We start from the raw sequence: 21014 nt of genomic DNA on the forward strand, positions 1-21014 counted from the left end.
TTCAACCGTTGAATTGACCGCGAAAGAGTTGCGCAAATAAGATGATAATTATGTAATCAATACATCTCTTTATTTCTTTCCGCTAACTTTTATTATATATAAGTTTCATTATCACATTGACCAGTATTACAATTTACTTAAAGCTCTGTGTGGTGCTTTGTCTACAGCTTTACGATTTGCATTTACTCAGTCATGTAAAATCGTTAAAAATTATAACATTAAAATCCCAAAATCAAAATAAAATTTACTAATCTGTAAATAACGCGTTCATAGAAATATATATATATTAAAAGTTCATATTTGTTATATCCATATTGATTAAATATAAGACATACATTCAGTAGTCACCAATAGTAAGTGTACACAAATTTGCTTGCACATCATCATGCATGTGCAAAAAAGAATATCATTAATTCACTATTTATTCTTTAAACAATAATCAAAACTTCTTGTAGAATATTGCAAGAAAATGGCTAAGCAGCACACAGTAACAACAAATTATTAATCTCTCCCTCTCAGTATTTTCTACATAGCTGCCTACTTAATTTATACTAGCTGTATGAGAGATACTTAGCTGCCTATTTAATTTATACCAGCTGTATGAGAGAGATTTAAAAGAATATGTAATACAACATACATTAGTATAAAAGGTAATTAAGTTAAAATTTTAGTGCCTATGTAATATATCACATATTTTTGTAAAATGCACAGGCTTAAAAAGGTCTATTTACATATTTCCGGATTAAGAAAAAGTCAGATCGAAGCGAATTTTTGATTGCTTCAGTACGAACAATTATCATTAAACGATAATTTTACGTCCGCAAAAATTTACTCTGATGGAACGGACCTATCGCGGAGATATATATGAACCTTGATGATGATTGATATCATATCAATCTTTCAAATCTATTGATACTTTAATCTTCAGTACTTGGCTACTAAAGAAGAAAAAAATATTATATGTTAGAGTTAAGATAAAAAGTCAAGAAATACCATAGTAAAACTTAAACAAATTACATGCTACTTTAACAAAAGCTCTGCAAAGAGGATCACAAATATTATATGAGTATTATTCAAAAACTTATATATATCATAACAGTCTTCATCAATACTGCAAATTTGAATGTATAATATTTATATGAAACACTCATACATTCAATAAATATCCGTACATATATATATCTCATCCTACCATATACCTGTTATAAATATTCGCTATCAATAAGTCATATTAGCTACAGCATTATGGTACAGTGATCGATTAGTGAAATAATTAACAAAAAACGCAGACCGCAGATTGTACACAACAATAGACTACATGCTTCCTCTTCTTGCTTTAGAAATACCTCTAAAAATGCATAAATCACGTTAATACTCATTCGAGAAAGATACATTATGGATATAAATTAAGTCTTAAATAGATACTATGGACTTACTTCCGGGTAATCGTCTCTTCTAACATTTGCGGGATAGTAATCAACGATTAATGGACGCGGACGTTGGCCGATACCAGCGGGTTGCTGGAGGCCACACGCCTGCTCCTCATTCGTGATGACTGTCACCAAAGTGTTAACGACTTTCTCATCTAATGCCGACATTGCCTTATTTGGCGCCTTCATGCGCCTAAGAAATAGAGCGTTCCACTTCTGCCGCAAATTCAAGAAGAGTTGGGCCGTTTCAGGATCGAGCTTGAATACCACCCAATCGTCGAGTTTAAAGAGTGTTCCTTCATGAGATTCATCAACTTCCGAATCTGATTCGCTTTCTGGTACAGCTGCAATATTTATAGTAACATTATTTTTAATCGCAAATATATTTTACAATATTTAAAAAAAAATACATACGTATGTATACATATATGTATGTGTGCGCATGTATGTATGTACATATGTATATGTAAAGTATCATTTACCCTCAGCTTCATAGATTACATCCATTGGTAATCTAGCTGGTCCACTGAATAACGCTACAGTTAATGGATTGACGACTGTAACGACTTTCACATGACAGAAACGTCCTGTACGACTCATCTCTTCATAAAGCAGCCAATCACACGGCAAAGTTTGTACATTGGTTGCATGCATTTGTGCAGACGTCATTCTCGAAGACTTTGGATAATCTCTTAAAGTCGACGAGGGATGGAAAAATACCTTAACCTCTTTCCTGTAATAAAATATCTCTCAGTAACAATGTTTTATACAGTGGCCACAAATTCTTAAATAATAATAATTGTACATACTGTGTTCGTAACTGCATATGTTCTCGATCAACTCGAATTAAGTTAGGATACAACCCCGCGGTCAGAGCTGCCTTCACGACAGCCCAATTTTCCGAATTGGAATTCAAGTCCCGAATGTCTCCTGGACTCCTGGCTCTGACGAAACCAGATGCGCGCAACTGCCCAAGCAGCTGCGTACGCATTCCGACTACCATCTCCATCACAGGAGCAGAGATAAAATTCTTCTCGCAAAAAGCCCGTTCCTTGCCGGTCGCTCTAGCGTTTTGCCAGCCTTGGAACGCCCGCAGAACCACCATATGATCCGAAAACGTACCGGTGGCAAATTTCTTTCGCGCCGCAGTCAAGGCTCTCTTTTGCGATGGTTGTGACGGTAATATAAAAGGATCCCTATAATAATTTGTTTTATATAAAATTAAGAACAATTGCAAACAGCATTTTATAACTTTTGTGTATTTAAATATATACCCACTTGTACGCTAAACTACAAACAATTGTTAAAATGGGATCCAAACATTTTAAGACGACGGCGTATAACAACATTTTCCCAAGTCTTGGTTCAATTGGCAAATCTAATAAATGACTTCCTAATTCAGTCAGATCTTCCCACGGATCTAACGCGTCTATTGTCTTTAATAATTGTACTGCATTCCTGGTCACTACGTTAGACGGCGGTTCCAGAGCCTTATCCAAAAATTCGGCTATAGGTGTGTTTCCCGATGTTAAATGCTTTGTATATAGGCAGAGTTCCTGTAGCGGTAATCGCAAAATTTCGGGTGTCTGATAAGCTTGCATGTTGTCGTATCGAATCGAGGAGAATAAACGATAGCAGATTCCTCTTCTACATCTACCAGCTCTACCTCGCCGTTGCTTCGCGCAAGCTTGAGATATCCAGTTGGAAGTCAATGTGCACACATTAGATATAGCGTCAAAAGATTTCTCCTTAACTTTTCCCGAATCAATGACGTACACAACATCGTCGATCGTGATGCTAGTCTCCGCTATGTTCGTAGAGAGGATTATCTTTCGCGTGCCTTGAGGACTGGGTTTGAACACCTTCTTCTGATCGCAAGTCTGCATGTTCGAGTGAAGAACGTACAAACTGTAGCGCAGACCTTGATTCATCTTTTTATCGTCCCCATTAATTTTCTCTTTTACCGTGACAATATCGTCGTACCCCGGTAGAAATATTAAAATAGAACCAGGAGGCATTTTTGTATGAATATAAAGAACCAATTCTAATACCAAATCGTAATCGATGTTGTCATCGTTAAATGTGTGATGGTATACATCGAGTAGTAGTTTATCCTCTTCGGAGAGCGACGTTTCCGCGACATGTGCTAGCTCGTTATTCGGTACCATGCAATCGTAAGTCTTCATGTAAGCCTCGATCAGTTCGGCACATTCGGTGTGATTCCTGCTCTTCGCCCATTCTAACGCGGTCCAATCATTGGCGGATCTTAAATTGAGATTCGCGCCCAAATTCAGAAGTTGTTCGGTCGTATTTATGCAGCCTCTGGCCGCGGCGGCCATCAATGGCGTTATAGAAGTTTCCGAATGTTGATAATCTACAGAAACGTTTTCGGATAATATAAAATGTAAAAGTTGCGCAAAATTATCCTCCCTACCGTTTACCCATGCATCGAAAACGCTCTTGTCCATTTCCTCTATCAACCAAGGTTCCAGCTTAACTCTTTCCGGTATAGGATCGCTTTGCTGGGCTAAAATCGGAGCGGGCAGCAGACTCTTTTCGTTCTTGGTATTTCTATTTGGGACCTGAGGCTTGTACTGCTTCCAAGACTCCAAGGTTTTCTGTTTGTCTTTCCACTTCAAAAACTCCTTCTTCTTTACAAGCATCTCTTTCGTCATGTAACCGGTCATTTTCAACACATCTTCCAAAAAGTATACGTCCACGTCGTATGATCGGCCGGGCACATTTATTACGACGCATTTATTAAAATATTTGGCAAAAATAGTGGTGTCCATCGTAGCACTCATAAGGATCAGCTTCAAGGAACGATATTTGACTAACGCATCCTTCAGGGCTATTAGAAGGAAATCACAGAATCTGTCCCGTTCATGAACTTCATCAACAATGATATGCGTAAGCGTAGTCAAGGCAGAGTCGCCACCCATTAAAGTCCGGAGCAGTACTCCATTTGTGCAATACGTCAGAAGGGTTTTAGGAGCCACTCTGCTCTCCAATCGTATTTGGTAACCAAAAGTCTGACCGATCTTCTCATCTCGCTCAAACGCCACTCTCTCGGCCACAGATACCGCCGACAGGCGTCTGGGTTGTGTGCAAATGATCCTACAAGGTTGATGCTTCTGCTGATAATGTTCCAAGATGTATTGCGGCACCTGCGTGGTTTTGCCGCATCCTGTTTCACCCGCGATTATGATCACCTGATGATTGCTCAGCGCACTGAGAATTTCCTCCCTTGCATTAAAAATTGGCAGAGATTTGCGAAAGTGCAGCACATCATAATTGGTTTTCAACTGAGGTACTTGTGGTATGCTGTTGTTCAGTCTGCCCATCGCCTTTGTATTTGTATTTACTGCAATAGTAAAAAACCATCTTTTCTCAAAACACAGCTTGATCAGATATTTAATGTAATAAATACATATTCTATAATTTTTAGATACAAATAAATAGAAAAAAGATTAAGAGAAAAAGATAGAATTTTAATTTACTTACCATCATTATTGAGAGGGCGTTCTCTCTCAATTGGAGGAAGCAGATCCTGGCATTCCTTGTGATTCAAAGGGAAGGTCTGCATCAAATTATATATACCCTGCTTCGAAGGCTTCTGCAATTTTATCACAGCATCAGCTTGAACTATTGTGGAACCTTCTCTTTTGTACACTGTCAAAAATCGATTTGTACCTTTCCTATAAAACAGAAAATTAGAATAAATCTATTGTGAATAAAACATAACGTGTCCTATATACTCAATGATCATACCCTCGACTCTTCGACTTCAGACCAAGCTCTCTAGCCAATTCATGGATGTATGCCCGCTCATCCGCTGTGTACGACGAAGGAAACTCCAACTCTTTCTGATCCGGAGCATCCAACAACTTTTTTATAGTCAAGTTGACCGCGATTCGTGTGTCCTCGCCTATAGGGCGAGCATGTCGTTGGTGCTGCTGCTGCTGTCTCTTTCGCGGCATCGCGGACACTAGGATCACTGGCAAAGGTCAACACTGACAACACAGTCCCACACTCGGATCAACGTTTAGCTGGCGTCAATTCATACATATGCGATATGTATAATGCTCGCGCGGAATCTCGAGGGAACTGCAAGGTCAAACAAAAGCTCTGCATTTAAGAGTGTTTAGGTGAAAAAAATATGTGCCAACCGTGGAGTTAAATAAAAGAGAGATCGTTGGTTGGATACAATCATCTTTACAAAACTGACTACAGAAAAAAAAATCAGTTGAGGAGAGAGCTCCGAAGTGCTCGAGAAAATCAGACGATCACCGGGCACATCGCCAGCCAGCCCAGCCGTTTTCCTCCCCCTTTCCCTCCCGCTTAGAGAAATAAACAAAGAAGAGCAGGAACGAACCTGTGCTTACCGATTTGGAGCAACGAACAACGGTGAAGCTCATGGATCTTTTACTCCGATCACGGGCTTGTTCGCTCGCTCTATGTTCGTCTCGCACGCGATCGCATTTGCCGGGACGAGAGGACAAAACGCACGGAAGCTGAAGGGAGGTTCGCAAAGCAAACACCAAAAATGTATCACGCTACCTCACGAGAAGAGAACCAGTGACCGTTGATCGTAGTTGATCGCCGGCGAAACGATATTTATGTCCGACGTCGGCCGTCAGCACCACCTGCACGTCGCGCGACAACAAACTATCGGCCTGGATGATCGATTCCCGGTCCGCGGGTAAGTAAGGGACCGACGTTGCCCGGACGGTAGTTTAAAGGTCCGCGCGGCGAGACTCCACGTGTATCAACGCGAGAGAAAGAGAAGGAGAGAGAGAGACAAGCATAAAGAATCTACTGTCGAGGCGAACAAATTTCTTCACATTTGTATCAATCGCAAAATTATTTTCCACACGAATTGAAACACGAGAGAGAGAGAGAGAGAGAGAGAGAGAGAGAGAGAGAGAGAGAGAGAGAGAAACACTCGTTTCTCGCGGTGCACGCGCGCATCGGCGACGCTGGCGTCGCGACGCTGACACGGTGCGCAGCGCGAGTACGCCGTTTGACAGCTCGATCGCGGTGCGCGGTACGTACGTACGTAGTACTGTGCTTCCCCGTCGCTGATCGCGTCTTGACGCGGCCCGCGTCTACCTCCGTACTTCGTCGTGATCGTCCGGCGGAGTGGACTGGAGTGGACTCGCGCGAGGAGACCGGGAGAACAAGACCGAGACCGACCGAGAACGACCACTGCAAGAATCCACGAGGACAGAAGGAGAGAACGAGAAAGGGAGGGGGAGAGAGAGAGAGAGAGAGAGAGAGCGTGAGAGAACGCCCCCTTCCCCCTCCGGATCGTTGCTCCGCACCGGTGACGACTATGATGTCGGCGAGGCCGCGACGCGATTCTTGGGCTCGCCGGCACTCGCGCTGGTGCCTCGCCGCGACGCGCCGGGATCGGTTGTGATGTGCCTAAAAGTGGACGCGGCTACGCGGTCGACGTGCGTGGAAATGACATTCGTGCATCCCTCGTGGAGTTCCTACGGTTGAGAGCACTCGTGCGTGAGAGCGAGAGCGAGAAGGGGAGAGGTAGAGAGGAAGGGAGGGAGAGAGAAGACGGTAGACGGCAGAGAAGAGAAGAGAGCAAAAGGGAGAACGGTTCTTCCTTCCGTTGCTCTGGCGTCGTTGCTCGCGACGATCGCGGCGAGAAGGAAACGAAAGGCGGCCGGCCGATCGATGTTTTATTTGTGATGGGAGTGCCTGCGCGGGGAGCACTCGCGGCGATCGTGGCGGTAACCGCGTTCGCCGTGTACCTCAACAGCCTCGGCTGCGGCTTCGTCTTCGACGACATCTCGGCGATCAAGGACAACCGCGATCTCAGGCCCCACACGCCCCTCAAGAATGTTTTCTACAACGACTTCTGGGGCACCCCGATGCACAAGGTGCGAGAAAGAGAGAGAGAGAGAGAGAGAGAGAGAGAGAGAGAGAGAGACAGGAGAGGGAGGTAGATAGAGGGAGTGAGAGAAAAAGAGGAGGCATCGTCCGACCCCCGTTGCTGGAGGACGCGCGGCCGACATCCCCCTCCTCCTCTCCTCTTCCCCCTCCTCTATAGATGGCCCCCTGCGTATTGATCCGCGAGCGTCCTGTCCATTTCATCCCGATCCGATCCCCCGTCCTGTCTTCTTCCGTTTTCCTCGTCTTCCGATCCCCGTCGCGCGCCCCGCGAATCCCTTCCGGCGAAGCGGGGATCGAAATCGATGCGGTCTCGGAAATTTTGGATTTTTACTCTTGCGCCAATACGCGCGAGAATGATCCCCCGTGTTTGCTCTCGACGATTGGCAAATATTAGATTTTTACTTATCTCCGTCCCTTGACAATTGATGTCACCGGAATTCTATCGAATCGGTACTCTTGAAATCGACGTAGTTTCAAGAAATTCAGATTCAAATCCACGTAAATTCCTCGAGACATAATCTGCTATTATTCTTATGATATGATAATATCAAATTCATATTTTTCTGCATCTGCAGCATCACCAATTTTCTTCGAAATTATATCAATTAGCAGAACAGAATAAATTGTTCCCCTGATATCGATTTTAAACATACAAGAGAATGAAAAACAATGACAATGCTCTCTTAAAAACTTCACAATTTAAATGCATTAATTTTTTTTAAACCATCATTAAGCGCGGATTATGCACGAATTGAGCTATATTTATTCCACTTGATCAAAAATATATCTTTGAATTAATTTTAAACGAGAGATATCTGATTTTAAATAATTGAAAAAGACAAAAAGATTTGTGAAATATCCGTCTGTAATATCGTTTTATGATTTTCTATCATCTGCAATTTTCTTTAGTTATTTATGAAAAAAACTATATATTATTAAAGATATGAAAAACATAAGTATTTTGCATATTTAGACTTTAAAAAATTTTACAACTCTAAGAATATTGCTTGAGTTTCTAAAATTCTCAAATTATTTAATGTATATATTTTGGCTTTACAATATATCAATTAAAAGTTGAAATTATCGCAATTTAAAAAACTGCAGGTGTCTTATTTTTATTCTTTTTTTTCTTAATAACAAAAAAATTTGGTCGTAAGTATTCGAATTTTTGAAACTAGCCGCAAAGAAAAAAACAACGGAAAAGTTTTATGCAGCGAAAATTATATTACTTTGCTATAGTTTTAAGTAAATAAGATTTAAACGAATAAATCCATGAATTTTTGCACGAATATTTATTAAAGTTTTATTAGAGTATACATAGAAATTTTGAGTTAATTTGTAATGCAACTTCCTCATTAAATTTGCAAAACGCGATTTTACATAAGAATCAAGAGCAAACAAAAAATCATTTTTTAATGAATAAGAGAGTTATGGTTAAATTTTTCACAGATATTCAACGTAGAACTATAAAATTTAAAATTTTTTTGTAACATTTTGAGACATACATTTTTTTAATAAGGAAAACATACAAAAAATTTATTTTTATTGTCTTTTTTATATTCACTTTCTGAGAATATTTAATCGCATCAATTCCAAGACGAATCAATTGCTTCTATTTTTTTTAATAGGAACAATCGCACAAGTCTTATAGACCTCTTTGCGTTCTCACATTCCGATGGAATTACTTGATTCATCAACTAGATCCTATGGGATACCACCTGCTAAATGTTATTCTACATGTTGGAGTATGCCTATTATATTTCAGGTTGGTTTACATCAATTCTGTACTTTATTGTGCATTATTATTGAGGACAGAATTACAGAAAATTATTTGTATAAGATTATAGTAAAAGTAAGAAAAAGAAATAGCACAAAACATTCTTGTTTTACAGGACCTGTTTAATGTTTCTGCCGGATACAGCAAGTTTTGTGTCATCTTTATTTTTTGCTGTGCATCCTATACATACAGAAGCAGTACGTAATAAACATTTGAATTCTTATTGCGAATATGTATGATTTTTTTTGTAAATACCAAAGTAATTTTATGGTTGTAATTATATTCCCGCAGGTCACAGGTGTAGTTGGTAGGGCAGAGACTTTGTCCTCCTTATTTTACCTGGCAGCTTTAATCACATATACTAAATGTTGCAAGAGCAAAAGATCTACAGGATGGACATCCTTGATATTATCTATGTTTTTTGTATTCACTGCGATGCTGTGCAAGGAGCAGGGAATTACAGCAACTGCAGTTTGTGTATTGTATGAAATTTTCGTTGTACAGAAGGTAAAAGTCTTATTCAATTTGCATTCATTAAGGAGCTGTTTTTCTATGGCAAGATTATACTTATGTTTATAACTTTATTCAGGTTAGAGCGAGGGATATTTTCTTAGCACTAAAGTCAGCTTTTGGTGGTAATAAAATTTCACCTGCATGGTCAGGCGAAGGTACAAAACGTTTGACCGCCCTTACACTTGTTACATTTAGCCTGCTTATCCTACGGTTACATATAATGGGTTCAAAGTTACCTGTATTTACCAGGTGCGATATAGTATATGCATAATAGTATGGGAGAGAGGTTCATATATAATTTTATTTATATAATGTAATTAATGGTGATATGTACACCTTCTCTAGATTTGACAATCCCGCATCGGTTGCTACAACACCAACGAGACAGCTTACGTATAATTATCTCGCTGCAGTGAATCTAAGACTGCTATTTCTTCCAAGTGATTTGTGCTGTGATTGGACAATGGGTACGATACCATTAGTAGAGAGTTTTACCGATGTTCGTAATCTCGCGACCCTAGCTACTCATGGAGGCGTAATAGGACTGCTTGTGACAGCCGTTGTAACACGTAGCAGGCAAACGTCAGTCATTCTTATCATGGTCAGTAGACACATGAGAATTGTATAATCAGATCTCTTGTAGTAGAGAATATAAATAATATAATAATTGAGTACATGCGTGATATAAAATATGCATGTGTTCTATTTAGAATTTTGTATACATAGCTCCTATAATTAACAGTACTAATATTTAATGTTTCCAAAATAATGCCTGTGCAGAGTTTGGCTATGATGATACTCCCTTTTTTACCCGCGTCGAACCTCTTCTTTCCGGTCGGATTTGTAATCGCTGAAAGAGTGTTGTATGCTCCTTCCATGGGGTTTTGCATGCTTATTGGATATGGATGGAGTATTTTGTCAGACAAGAAGTAAGTTGACTCTGTCCATGAATGTAATTTTGTATGAATTGCTTTTGTGGATCGTAGAAAATATTTTTATCTTACATAAAAATTCCTGTCTTTCAGATGCAAGAAGCTGGTGCTAATTTCACTCGTAACGCTTCTAGCGGCACACACGACAAAAACATTTGTTAGAAATTATGATTGGTTAGACGAATATTCGATATTTATGTCTGGTTTAAAAGTGAACGAAAGAAACGCGAAACTATTTAATAACGTCGGCCACGCGTTGGAGAGCCAAGGCCGTTTTAAGGAAGCATTGAATTTCTTCAATATGGCCGTACAAGTTCAAGGTGATGATATTGGAGCACATATTAATGTTGGGAGAACTTACAATCATCTAAAAATGTTCAAAGAAGCCGAAGACGCGTATTTAAAGGTAAATAATATCAACGAATGTCAGATCAATCATTTCTTTAGTGTCTAATTTTTGACAAATTTTATTTTCTTTTTTCTAGGCAAAATCATTATTACCAAAAGCGAAACCAGGAGAATCTTATCAAGCACGTATAGCACCGAATCATTTAAATGTGTTTGTTAATTTGGCTAACCTAATAGCTAAGAACGCAACTAGACTAGAAGAGGCTGATTTATTATACAGACAGGCGATCAGTATGCGCGCGGATTATACTCAAGCATATATTAATCGTGGCGATGTTTTAATTAAACTTAATCGTACAAAGGAAGCTCAAGAGGTCTATGAGCGAGCACTATTTTATGACAGTAATAATCCTGATATTTATTATAATGTGAGTATTGAGTTATTATTTTATATATTGAATATATAAATTGAATTAAGGAATATAATTAATGTTGAATAATATTTTAAAAAATTTATTTAAAGTTTTTTTTTAATTTTTAGCTTGGTGTCGTATTTTTGGAACAAGGAAAAGCATCCCAGGCTTTAGCATATTTGGACAAAGCTTTAGAGTTTGATCCAGAGCATGAACAGGCATTATTGAATTCTGCTATACTACTCCAAGAATTGGGACGAGCAGAATTGCGTAAAATAGCTAGAGAGAGACTGTTAAAACTGTTACGGAAAGTAATTATACTTTATCAATTTTTTTTAACTATAAACTTCATTCAGTTTGGAATAGGCTTTATGATTATGTTAACATGGACTTATGTATGTGTGCATTTGCCTGATTATAGGATTCTAATAATGAACGTGTACATTTCAATCTGGGAATGTTAGCCATGGACGATCATGACAGCGGCAGTGCGGAGCGTTGGTTCCGCAATGCCGTCGCACTGAAAGAAGACTTCCGCTCTGCTCTGTTCAACCTCGCGTTACTTCTAGCTGATGAGCAGCGTCCGCTTGAAGCGGCACCGTTTTTAAATCAGTTAGTTAGATTCCATCCGGATCACGTAAAAGGCCTAATCCTTCTGGGAGATATTTACATCAATAACATAAAAGATCTAGACGCTGCGGAAAATGTAAGACGTCACATAAAACTTATTCCTAATTTTCGTTTGCGATTATTTATGTTACATCAATAATTCTAGAAATTCTAACGGCAATATTATCCCTTTTCAGTGTTATCGTAGAATACTGCAGCTGGATCCTACCAATATTCAAGGATTACATAATTTATGCGTCGTGATGGTGGAACGGGGTAAACTGGGCTTAGCAGCGCAATGTCTGGAACGCGCCGCCGCTCTAGCACCGCATCAGGACTATGTGCAAAGGCATCTCTCGATCGTGAGAACTCGCATAAGTCGTCTACCGCCGGATCAGCACGACAACGAGATCTTTGACGATTCCTTTTGGAACAGTAACGTGAAAGATAAGCCTTTCAATACCGAAACGTCAAATGGACAATTTCTAGGAAAGACGGATTCCGTTTTCGCGAACCACGCGACAGTTCACAATCACATAGGAAATAAGCAGAGCAATACCGATTCCCTGAATAATCACATTATACATTTGAAAGGTCCATCAAAGCCCAGCCGTGCGATAAGCAGCGGCATCGGTACAGAAATAAAGGATGGACAGCATCCCAAGCAAACGACGATTCCCGAATTGACTAATATCGTGGAACCTACCACGGACAGGGTTTTCGATAGAATTATAAGCGCTGATGTAACAAAGCTAGATATCACACAGAAACACGGCTCGAAACACGCGAATTCCGATCCGTTCAATCAGAGTGCCGCCGCGACTATCAGTGGCAAGCAAGGAATTCAACAGACAAAGGACAGTGCGTTGTCATAGTATTAATGTAAAATCCGCCGAATACTGTAAAGTTATGCATATAACGAAAGGTTATGGTGGTGCAGTCATATAGAGCTAATGTGTGAATATAAAATAAATACAGAGTATTGTTTTATATGCTGTATAAAAAAAAATAGAAACGTTTTATAAAATATATTTAAAACAATTGCATTTTTTTATTTCCCTCGTATGCATGCTTTTCTGTACAGTCTTATCCCCATATTTTCAAACTTTGGAATTCTTTACAATTATTCTTAAATTGAAAGTGCGTGAGAAACAAAACATTATGACTATTCCACATAAATTTTTCCTATTAAATATGAGACAATAATTCCGATAATTTCATGTTCCTTTCCAACTATTTTAAAATATAAGCTTTTAAAACTATTTTCCGTAAATTATGTGCGTATTTAATTTTGAATAATTCCACAAATACTTTTCTAATTTTTAATAATTCCTAAATAATAATCCTAAATTTCATGAAATCTCAAGTTCCTAATATAAAGTACATAAGGTCATCTGTTGCATTCTATTTATAACACAGAAAAATGCATATCGAAACGATTGCTACACAGAGATTACAGTAAAAATTAAATTTTGATTATATCATCTACTGCAAATTTGTAGTACTTGAAATTTTTTAAAAATATATTATATTCGTTATTTTTTTTCTTTCTATCGATACGTACATATAAACAAAGTTTATTCGAAAGGTCATCGCCCGATCGTCAATTTAGTCCATGCATTACCTGCAACTTATTATCGATTGCAGCACGAAAGCAAGCCGTTGCGAGTTGCAAAGTGGCAAAGTAATGAATCAAGCTGGCTTTCATGTTCATCGGATGCCAGACTGTTGAAACATCATACACTATGCATGTGGAAGTTACAAGACTTTTACCCTATCACGTCCCTTACCCACGTACCAAACGTATTAACGCGCTGGTGTGTGTATGTAATGTAAAAAAGCTACGCCCGATAAATATGGAAATGAAAACACGAAGTTTGCAATGTATAGGGTGCTTGCGAATTACCCAATTTCGTACCTGCACTTCCATCTACGCGAAACGCGTAAATGAAACTACAATTACTATTCCCTGTTTTATCATTAAGTTTTGTGTGTATATGTTCCAATGTATTTTATCACATCCTTAAATTTTTACATACACATTAGTTTCGAAAGAAAATCTAATTTTTTTCGATACCTTTTTATGTCGGTGAAAAAACACATACACACACACGTTCATATTTTCTTTAAAAAATTGTTTCAAAAAGCTTTTTAAAAAAGAGTATCATATATTTTTTTACATAAAATTCAAATCTTATTAATATAAATAGTCTTTTAATAGTCTTTTATAAATATATAATAAAATTTTTATGCATTTAATGTGCTAAAGATCAAGTAATTGTCTACAAAAGAAAAATTGCAAAAGCCATGTTTGGAGAATTTTATCTAAAATTAGATCACAAGCTACTTTTATTAATTTCATACAGATTTTTTTTAACACTTGCGGTTCGTGTAATTAATGAAAGAGCTGCTATCAAACTAATATGCGTAATTAATAAAAGAGATGCGATCAAATACTCGTTATTTTTTGCCCGACCGGACCGCCTCTTCTATCATGCCGAAAACAACATTAGTGGTCGAGCGTAGTCTACGTCATCAAGGATCCAAACAAACCCTCCGCGTTATCTATATTAAGAACAGCTAAATTAGATTCCGTATTGCCTGTGAAATCCGGTCATCGACAAATGAAAAATGGTAAATGGACGTGAAGGTTAACGCGTTAATCGTCCTCGAGACGACCGCTTGCCGGCCCGATCGACTTCGCGGCGCGACGCGACGCCCAGGAAGACTGAAGACGCTCGTTGACCTATTATAGGTCGCAGGATCTTATTCTAATCGAAAACAGCGTCCTTGGTAAGTCAAGCCGACTCAGCCCGGGCGACTGTGAAAGCGACGCCGATGTTCCACTTAAAATTTCCATTTTGGTCGCCGACTGTTTTGGAGTCAAAAAGTTTCCAATGTAACGACTCCATGACATGAAAAATACATTATTTTTTAGATTTATTGGTTGCAGATGCTTGGAATATGATACCCATTCTCGCGGAAGCCTGAAAGACGCTTTAATAAAGTCTGAAAGATGTCAACGGGGGCGTCAATATGTGATATCGTATCATTAAGTATAAAGTGCCAGACAACTTTTAGGTCAGATAAATATGTGAACTTTAAAAAATGTAGAAAAAGATAAAAGTATGATGCGCAAAGAGCTTTATATATACTGCACCAAATAAAAAAACACTTCGAAATGTACTTTAAAATAGATATTAAAAGGCAACTTAATATTACACGCACTTTACAAAAGTGTTTAGCTTAATTTTTATTAAAAAAAAAACGTTACTCTAGATATTTCATTAATATATTTAAAATCTAAGTTTACTATATTTTTTTTTTAATGTTAAGCCCAAGACTCATTTGGCAATGCTATTGCTAGAAGAAGAGATATGATAAACTTGCCGCGATATATTAAATTTAATATAGTAATTTTAATAAAATAAGGAAAGAAGTCTCACGTGATTTAACTCGATGTCGGCGGGTCTTTCGGGAGTCTCGGCATCGTGGACCGAAATCGGCCGGCGCGAGGGTGCAAAATGAGGGTGTAGGGGGCAGTTCACGGTTGACCGCACGCCCTTCCGTATGCAGGCGGCATTAGCCGCGTGCCGCGCGATTAAGGGAAGCTGACAGGTGAGCCGGTGCTTAATGAACACGTCTCCGCTGCTCAGGATTACCACTGGCGAGCTGAGTGTTTATAAGGGAGGCGGCCACCTTTTCGGCCACCACAAGACGCACACGCATCATCGAGTAACAATCGCCGGCACGCGCGCACGGTGAGTACCACGGCCGACCTTTCGTCACCTTTTGCATCGCGCACCCTGAGAAGGGACGAATTTAGCACTATTGTGAGGGTCACGCGCACGTAAGCAGACACATACGCACGCATCTACGCACGCACGCACGCACGTACGCACGCACGCAAGCGAGCATACGCGTCGACCTTTAATCGATTGTAAATCAAACGGCAAATTTGCATCCGCTATTGTAGGGCCGTGATTTAAATCTCGCACGATTTCCTTGAGACATATTCTTAGATTTTTTAAGCGCGTTAATTCTTGGATTTTCATTTCACAAAAGTTTTTTAATTTAATTTAATAAGGTTTAAAAGACATCCTCTACACGGAGAGGATTTTCTCTTAAAATTTACCTTCAAAATTTGGTAATTGTGGGATAATGTGTGACCTCGAGAAATTTGACTATACTTTTTAGTAAAATTTATTGAAAGTATCGGGGTCACACATTATCCCACAAATACCAGATTTTGAAAGTAAATTTTTAGAGAAAATTCTCTCTATGTAAATTGTATGATTTAGAACACCGCCATGTCGTGAATCATAATATACGAATTTAGAGCTGAATTGTGGGATTTACACATCCTCTTCATTGTCAAACTGAACAATTACAGTTTACAATAATTTAGTTTAATCAACTCAAATGCAACGTATTAATTAAAGCCTCGGCGCCGGCTTTGTGAGAATAATCAGAGATTTCAACGCGGATGACGCGTCTTCCTCCTTGGTAGAGATGCATTCATATTCGATTCTCACTCATAACACGCCGTTGTTCGCGTTTACGGTTTTATTTTCATTTCGTAACACAGTTTAATGATGTATGCTTCGTGTCTTAGTCTCTTATACGGAAACTCCCGTAGTCGGTGAATATTGTAATACTTCGCCAACTTTTTCCAATATTTATGATACCAGCTCGTTCGCTCAGGCGATAAATATATTGTGCATCGCATACATTGTGCATCGCACGAGTTCTTGCAAACGAATATCAGAAGCAGAGAAAAGTGTGAGGCTAATGTCACAGGTAAAAGCCACGTTAGCCTTTATCACGATCGTTGACCGCGTCTTACGTAAGGTGTCTCGGGTCTTTCTTCTTTCTCCATTCCTTGTGGCAATCGCGATTAATCAGGCACGCAAAATAAGGTATTTTTCGTAAAACTCCCCTAATGTCACATATTTCGAGAAAATTTCCAAGAAGCAGCTCGGGCTGTGATGATCGAGTTTATATATAACGCGGTTATGACGTGGATGCGATCATAAGAATAAAAGTGAAATAAAGACACAGCAAAATAGTAAAGTCTACCCATTCACCTCAGAGCGGTCAAAGAGACCTAGTTTCCAGACTCCTCGCGAACAAGAGAGACGTATTATCATAATCTCAAAAGGCTCTATTGAAATAGATAGTAAATTTTAAAAGATATACAAATAAGATAAACAGTGTGAAACTGGATATTAAAGTAGATACAATACTGAATTAAAATATTAAGCACGTTTTTAATAATCATTCATCGCGGATCATTAAAGGTAACGATCTGTTATTTCGTAAAGATATTAGTTATACGGTGAATGAAACAGCTTGAAGTCATGTTAGATAAGTGAGGGTGAAAAAGTGATAGAGGTATGTAGACCTCGCTGTGCCGTGGAAAAAACTTGACTGTCGTCGATAAACCGGGGTAGCGAATGAGTAACGTCACGCGAGCGCCGTGCGCTATACCTGAAGATTCTTCGTATTACCGCAATGCCTTACGATTAACTTATCGCTAGATCACGTCCCTACACATCCGAGTTTATTTCTTAGAAAAAGGTTCGCGAAATGCTTTTTAACTTCTCGATCTAATAAACGCGACTTTCCTCGATTCTCTCGCCGGCAGTTGCGCCACATATTAGCCGGCACAGTTGATTAAAAATGTTCTGGATCCCTCATTTCACAATATTTCTTTGCAACGTATTAATTATATTTTATTCAACTGTAACATAATGTGCAATGTTGAATAATTGTAACAACAAAATTCAATTAAAATATTATTTTAATCTCTCATATTTTTTTATTATACTCATATTATTCTTGAAAAATGATAATTTTGTGTAATTATATTTTGGAAAAACTAAATGTAAAAAAAAAACGTAAAAATTAAAACACGTTTCGACGTAATGTGCGCATAAATTATCGGGACGCAAGTTCGTCGAGTGTGAGGGAGATCGCGTTATTGTTTCTCAGAGATTTGCGACATTTTTACTCCCGCGCTGGTTTCTGATCACGTGCCCAGTAATGGGTCCCATTAGGGCTGGCTGATGAAAGTAGGACAGCAAGTACTTTCTGCTCACGAGGACAATTGCCCGCGTATAGCGTACAGTACCGCCGACTCAATTGCAGGACTTGTGATCGTTTAAGGGGAGGGCAGCATCTGCCCGGCACTTCGTAGATCGAGATCGTTAGTGATAGAGTCTTAAGAAACGCTGGTTGCTAAAAGTGTTGAAAGATGGATGACGGGGAATCGCACGCTTCGAAAGATCTCGAGCGCCTCTTCCAGATTCACGCGTTTAATCGAGGCGGTCTTCACTTATTTATGATTTTATAAACCGTATAATTACTATTTATTATTTTGCTCAAATCAATCATGTAAAACGTTTGTAGTAAATGTCAGGGAAGTGCAAGAATATATCTCACATTTCACACTTCGTAAGTAGACTTCGTTTCAATGGAATTTGCATTTTATTCGCAAAGATGCTCGTTACTCTTAGCTCGACATTTCGAATTTGGTTTCACGACTTAACGATTATGCAAAAGGTTTACGCGCGCAAAACTTACGTAATCTCGCGCTACACAATGTGAGAATAATGTAAAAAAATGCAAGCATCTCTGGCCGCCGCGCTAGACAATCTGATTGTGGCACACGTTCGCAGACACGTGTTCAGACCGCAATTGGCTATCTACTGCGGCTGGAGGAATGTCGGGACAAAAAAAGGAACCGTCCGGCCACCGTATCTTGCATCTTATCTCCGCACCTCATACACACGACCTCTCAATGGAGGTCATTCAATTTTGAGGCGATCATTCGCAGATCTCGTCGTCGCGACTGTCACAAACCATTGACCGCAAGAGAGATCGGTGCGCGAACGGAGTTGCAGAAATAATTAATTCGTATGCACGGCATATGCAATCCGATGCAGTTGTATCGAATGAATTTGTCACCCGCGCGCTTAACGTGGAAATATCTCATAAACGTATCCCCTCGATCTCGCATCAGTTTCTGAATTTTATAAAAATTGATTGTAAATCACAATCCATTTTAATTGATTCGTACAAAAAATAGAAGTGCAAATTTAATAAGTATCGTAATAATTTGGGCATTAAAAAAACAAGATATCGCATAACTCGATGAATTATTCAGTCTTTAATAAAGATGTGCCAGGTATTCAGCCTAATCACTTTTTTATAATCCGGCCAGATAATCGAATAAACTTGTTATCCAGCCGGATTATGAAAAAGTCGTTTTTTCATAAAATAATTCAATAGATAACAATTACATTTAAACTTTAAATTTTAGAATATAATAAGTATTTAATTAATAACTTAAAATAATTTAAATTAATAACTTATATTATTTGTAAATATACTGATAAAAATATTTAGTTAAATTAGTCAGATGTTTAATGAAATATAGGTTTTCCAGATTTCATCAAATGCCTGACAAATTTAATTAAATATTTTTATCAGTGTTTTATTTAATTCAAAATTTGATTAATATATACAAGTATATGGAGAGAAAGAGAAATGTAGAGTGTTAAGAAAAGATTTAGAATTCTTGAATACTTTAAATATATCTAATATCAATTTTATTCTAAGCCACGCAATACTATATTTCTAAATGTTTTCTTATTTTGAGGCCAACTGTTATAAATATGCTACAAAAATTGAATACCAATAATATTCTCATCATGATACTTACAATAGAGATATGCCGAATAGTGAATTTATCGGATAACCGGATACTGGATAATCCAGCATTCGACATCGATAGCCTTATATAAGTGGTCTAAACAATATTAAGCTATTTCTGTTGGTATAAATTATTTTCTTTTGCGTTGTTAAATCAGATCCCTAAAGATGAAAACAATCGGCGTGTGTCACTTAGAGAAAGTTGTATATAAGTAAAACTAGAATCCTTGATTTAATAGCGCAATTCTTTAAACATCCATTTTTTTCGTCTGTCAACCTAAACATTGTCTCTGCATAAATCCAAAAGTCACGGATTGACTGTTAGAAAGTAAAATATTAGATCGTAGCAAAAAAAAACAACAAAAATAAGAGATAAGATAAACAAAAGAGCAGTAAAATATGTTTTCTCTCCGCCTTTTTGAGTCATTAATATAACGGTAAAGTTTTGAGCTAAGTTTTTCTCTTTTTCTTAAATTACTTTTTTGAAAGTCAGTAGTTAAGGGAAATCGCATTTCCCAGTTTTCACATTCTTCGGACGTAACAATTTTTTTCTACCTGCTTTATCCATTTTCTTTTTCTCCCTTTTCTTCTTTTCTCCTTTTTTTCCTTTTTTCTTTTGTTAGATATTTATACTTCAGCTAAAATTTGCCATAAAATCTGAATTCGAGATACTTTACTCAATATTTTTTCATACTATTTAGCTTTAGCAAATAATTTCTAAGAAATTTTCTTCAAATCAAATTTAATATGCATTATACATAAATATAATTAGTAATTTTTTATAAACTTTGTAAAATATAATTTTTCAAAATTTAGTTTTAGTTGTATTAAAAGTTAAAAATAAAATATTAAAACACTTCAATAATTATTAGTTATAAAAAATATTCATAACATATTTATTATATAACGTATTTATAGTAGTTTATATAAAAATTAGATCGATTACTTCCGTGTTAAGATTGTATCAAAATATTCTTCAAAAATTAAAAATAGCAAATTAGAGCAAATTACAATTTGATCAATTAGATTTTTAATCCTAATCCTTTATTCAAATTAATTGAATTCTAATCTCTAATTTACAATCCTCTATTTAATTTTGTAATAAAAACAGTTAAATTTTTATTTTTAAAATTTTTTTACATGATTGCCGATTATCCGGTAAATTCACTATCTAGCATATCCCTAGTCTTTAATAAATATCAGTAAAGCAGAAAAACAAACAGAGATAATGACAAATATTAAAATTAAAATAGAGATATCAGAATATAATTTCCTTATTTTCATATAAAGGAATTTTCTTATGTTATTTCTCATATTTTTAATATATATTTTTAATAATATATTTTAATATTATTTCTTATTTTAT

The 21014-nt window shown here is 37.6% G+C and overlaps 2 protein-coding genes across 4 annotated transcripts; one reads left to right on the forward strand and one right to left on the reverse strand.

Annotated features, from left to right (window-relative positions):
- Nucleotides 1-72: 72 nt before the first annotated feature.
- LOC105832892 (3'-5' RNA helicase YTHDC2) lies at nt 73-7132 on the reverse strand. Of its 3 annotated transcripts, none has more exons than XM_012674211.3 (8): nt 6490-7132; nt 5202-5537; nt 4935-5128; nt 2709-4794; nt 2240-2626; nt 1913-2163; nt 1437-1774; nt 73-1348 (listed from the first exon to the last, which is right to left on the reverse strand). In XM_012674211.3, the coding sequence occupies exons 2-8, from the start codon at nt 5408-5410 to the stop codon at nt 1337-1339; spliced, it is 3477 nt and encodes a 1158-aa protein (XP_012529665.1). In that variant the 5' UTR covers nt 5411-5537; nt 6490-7132; the 3' UTR covers nt 73-1336. The 3 variants fall into 3 exon arrangements, with proteins under 3 accessions (XP_012529665.1, XP_012529664.1, XP_012529663.1); XM_012674210.3 differs by lacking the exon at nt 6490-7132 and adding an exon at nt 5816-6135; XM_012674209.3 differs by lacking the exon at nt 6490-7132 and adding an exon at nt 5806-6135.
- Nucleotides 7133-7135: 3 nt separating this feature from the next.
- On the forward strand, nt 7136-12973 carry LOC105832893 (protein O-mannosyl-transferase Tmtc3). The gene is made up of 12 exons (XM_012674212.3): nt 7136-7327; nt 8969-9105; nt 9233-9314; nt 9409-9624; nt 9707-9879; nt 9976-10231; nt 10411-10559; nt 10656-10968; nt 11048-11338; nt 11452-11634; nt 11745-12029; nt 12130-12973. Exons 1-12 carry the CDS (start codon nt 7136-7138, stop codon nt 12805-12807), a joined length of 2955 nt encoding a protein of 984 aa, XP_012529666.2. The 3' UTR covers nt 12808-12973.
- The last annotated feature ends 8041 nt before the right edge of the window (nt 12974-21014 follow it).

This window comes from Monomorium pharaonis, chromosome 1, assembly GCF_013373865.1.
Source record: "Monomorium pharaonis isolate MP-MQ-018 chromosome 1, ASM1337386v2, whole genome shotgun sequence".
Lineage (NCBI taxonomy): Eukaryota > Metazoa > Arthropoda > Insecta > Hymenoptera > Formicidae > Monomorium > Monomorium pharaonis.

Bases quoted from the DNA above. Each gene is read 5' to 3' on its own strand.
- LOC105832892 (XM_012674211.3), bottom strand. From the start codon at position 5,410: ATGCCGCGAAAGAGACAGCAGCAGCAGCACCAACGACATGCTCGCCCT. The intron at 2,164-2,239 runs GTATGTACAATT...ATTTTATTACAG, and splicing joins CATATGCAGTTACGAACACA to GAAAGAGGTTAAGGTATTTT. The intron at 1,775-1,912 runs GTAAATGATACT...TAAATATTGCAG, and splicing joins TGTAATCTATGAAGCTGAGG to CTGTACCAGAAAGCGAATCA.
- LOC105832893 (XM_012674212.3), top strand. From the start codon at position 7,136: ATGGGAGTGCCTGCGCGGGGAGCACTCGCGGCGATCGTGGCGGTAACC. The intron at 9,315-9,408 runs GTACGTAATAAA...ATATTCCCGCAG, and splicing joins ATCCTATACATACAGAAGCA to GTCACAGGTGTAGTTGGTAG. The intron at 9,880-9,975 runs GTGCGATATAGT...CACCTTCTCTAG, and splicing joins AAGTTACCTGTATTTACCAG to ATTTGACAATCCCGCATCGG.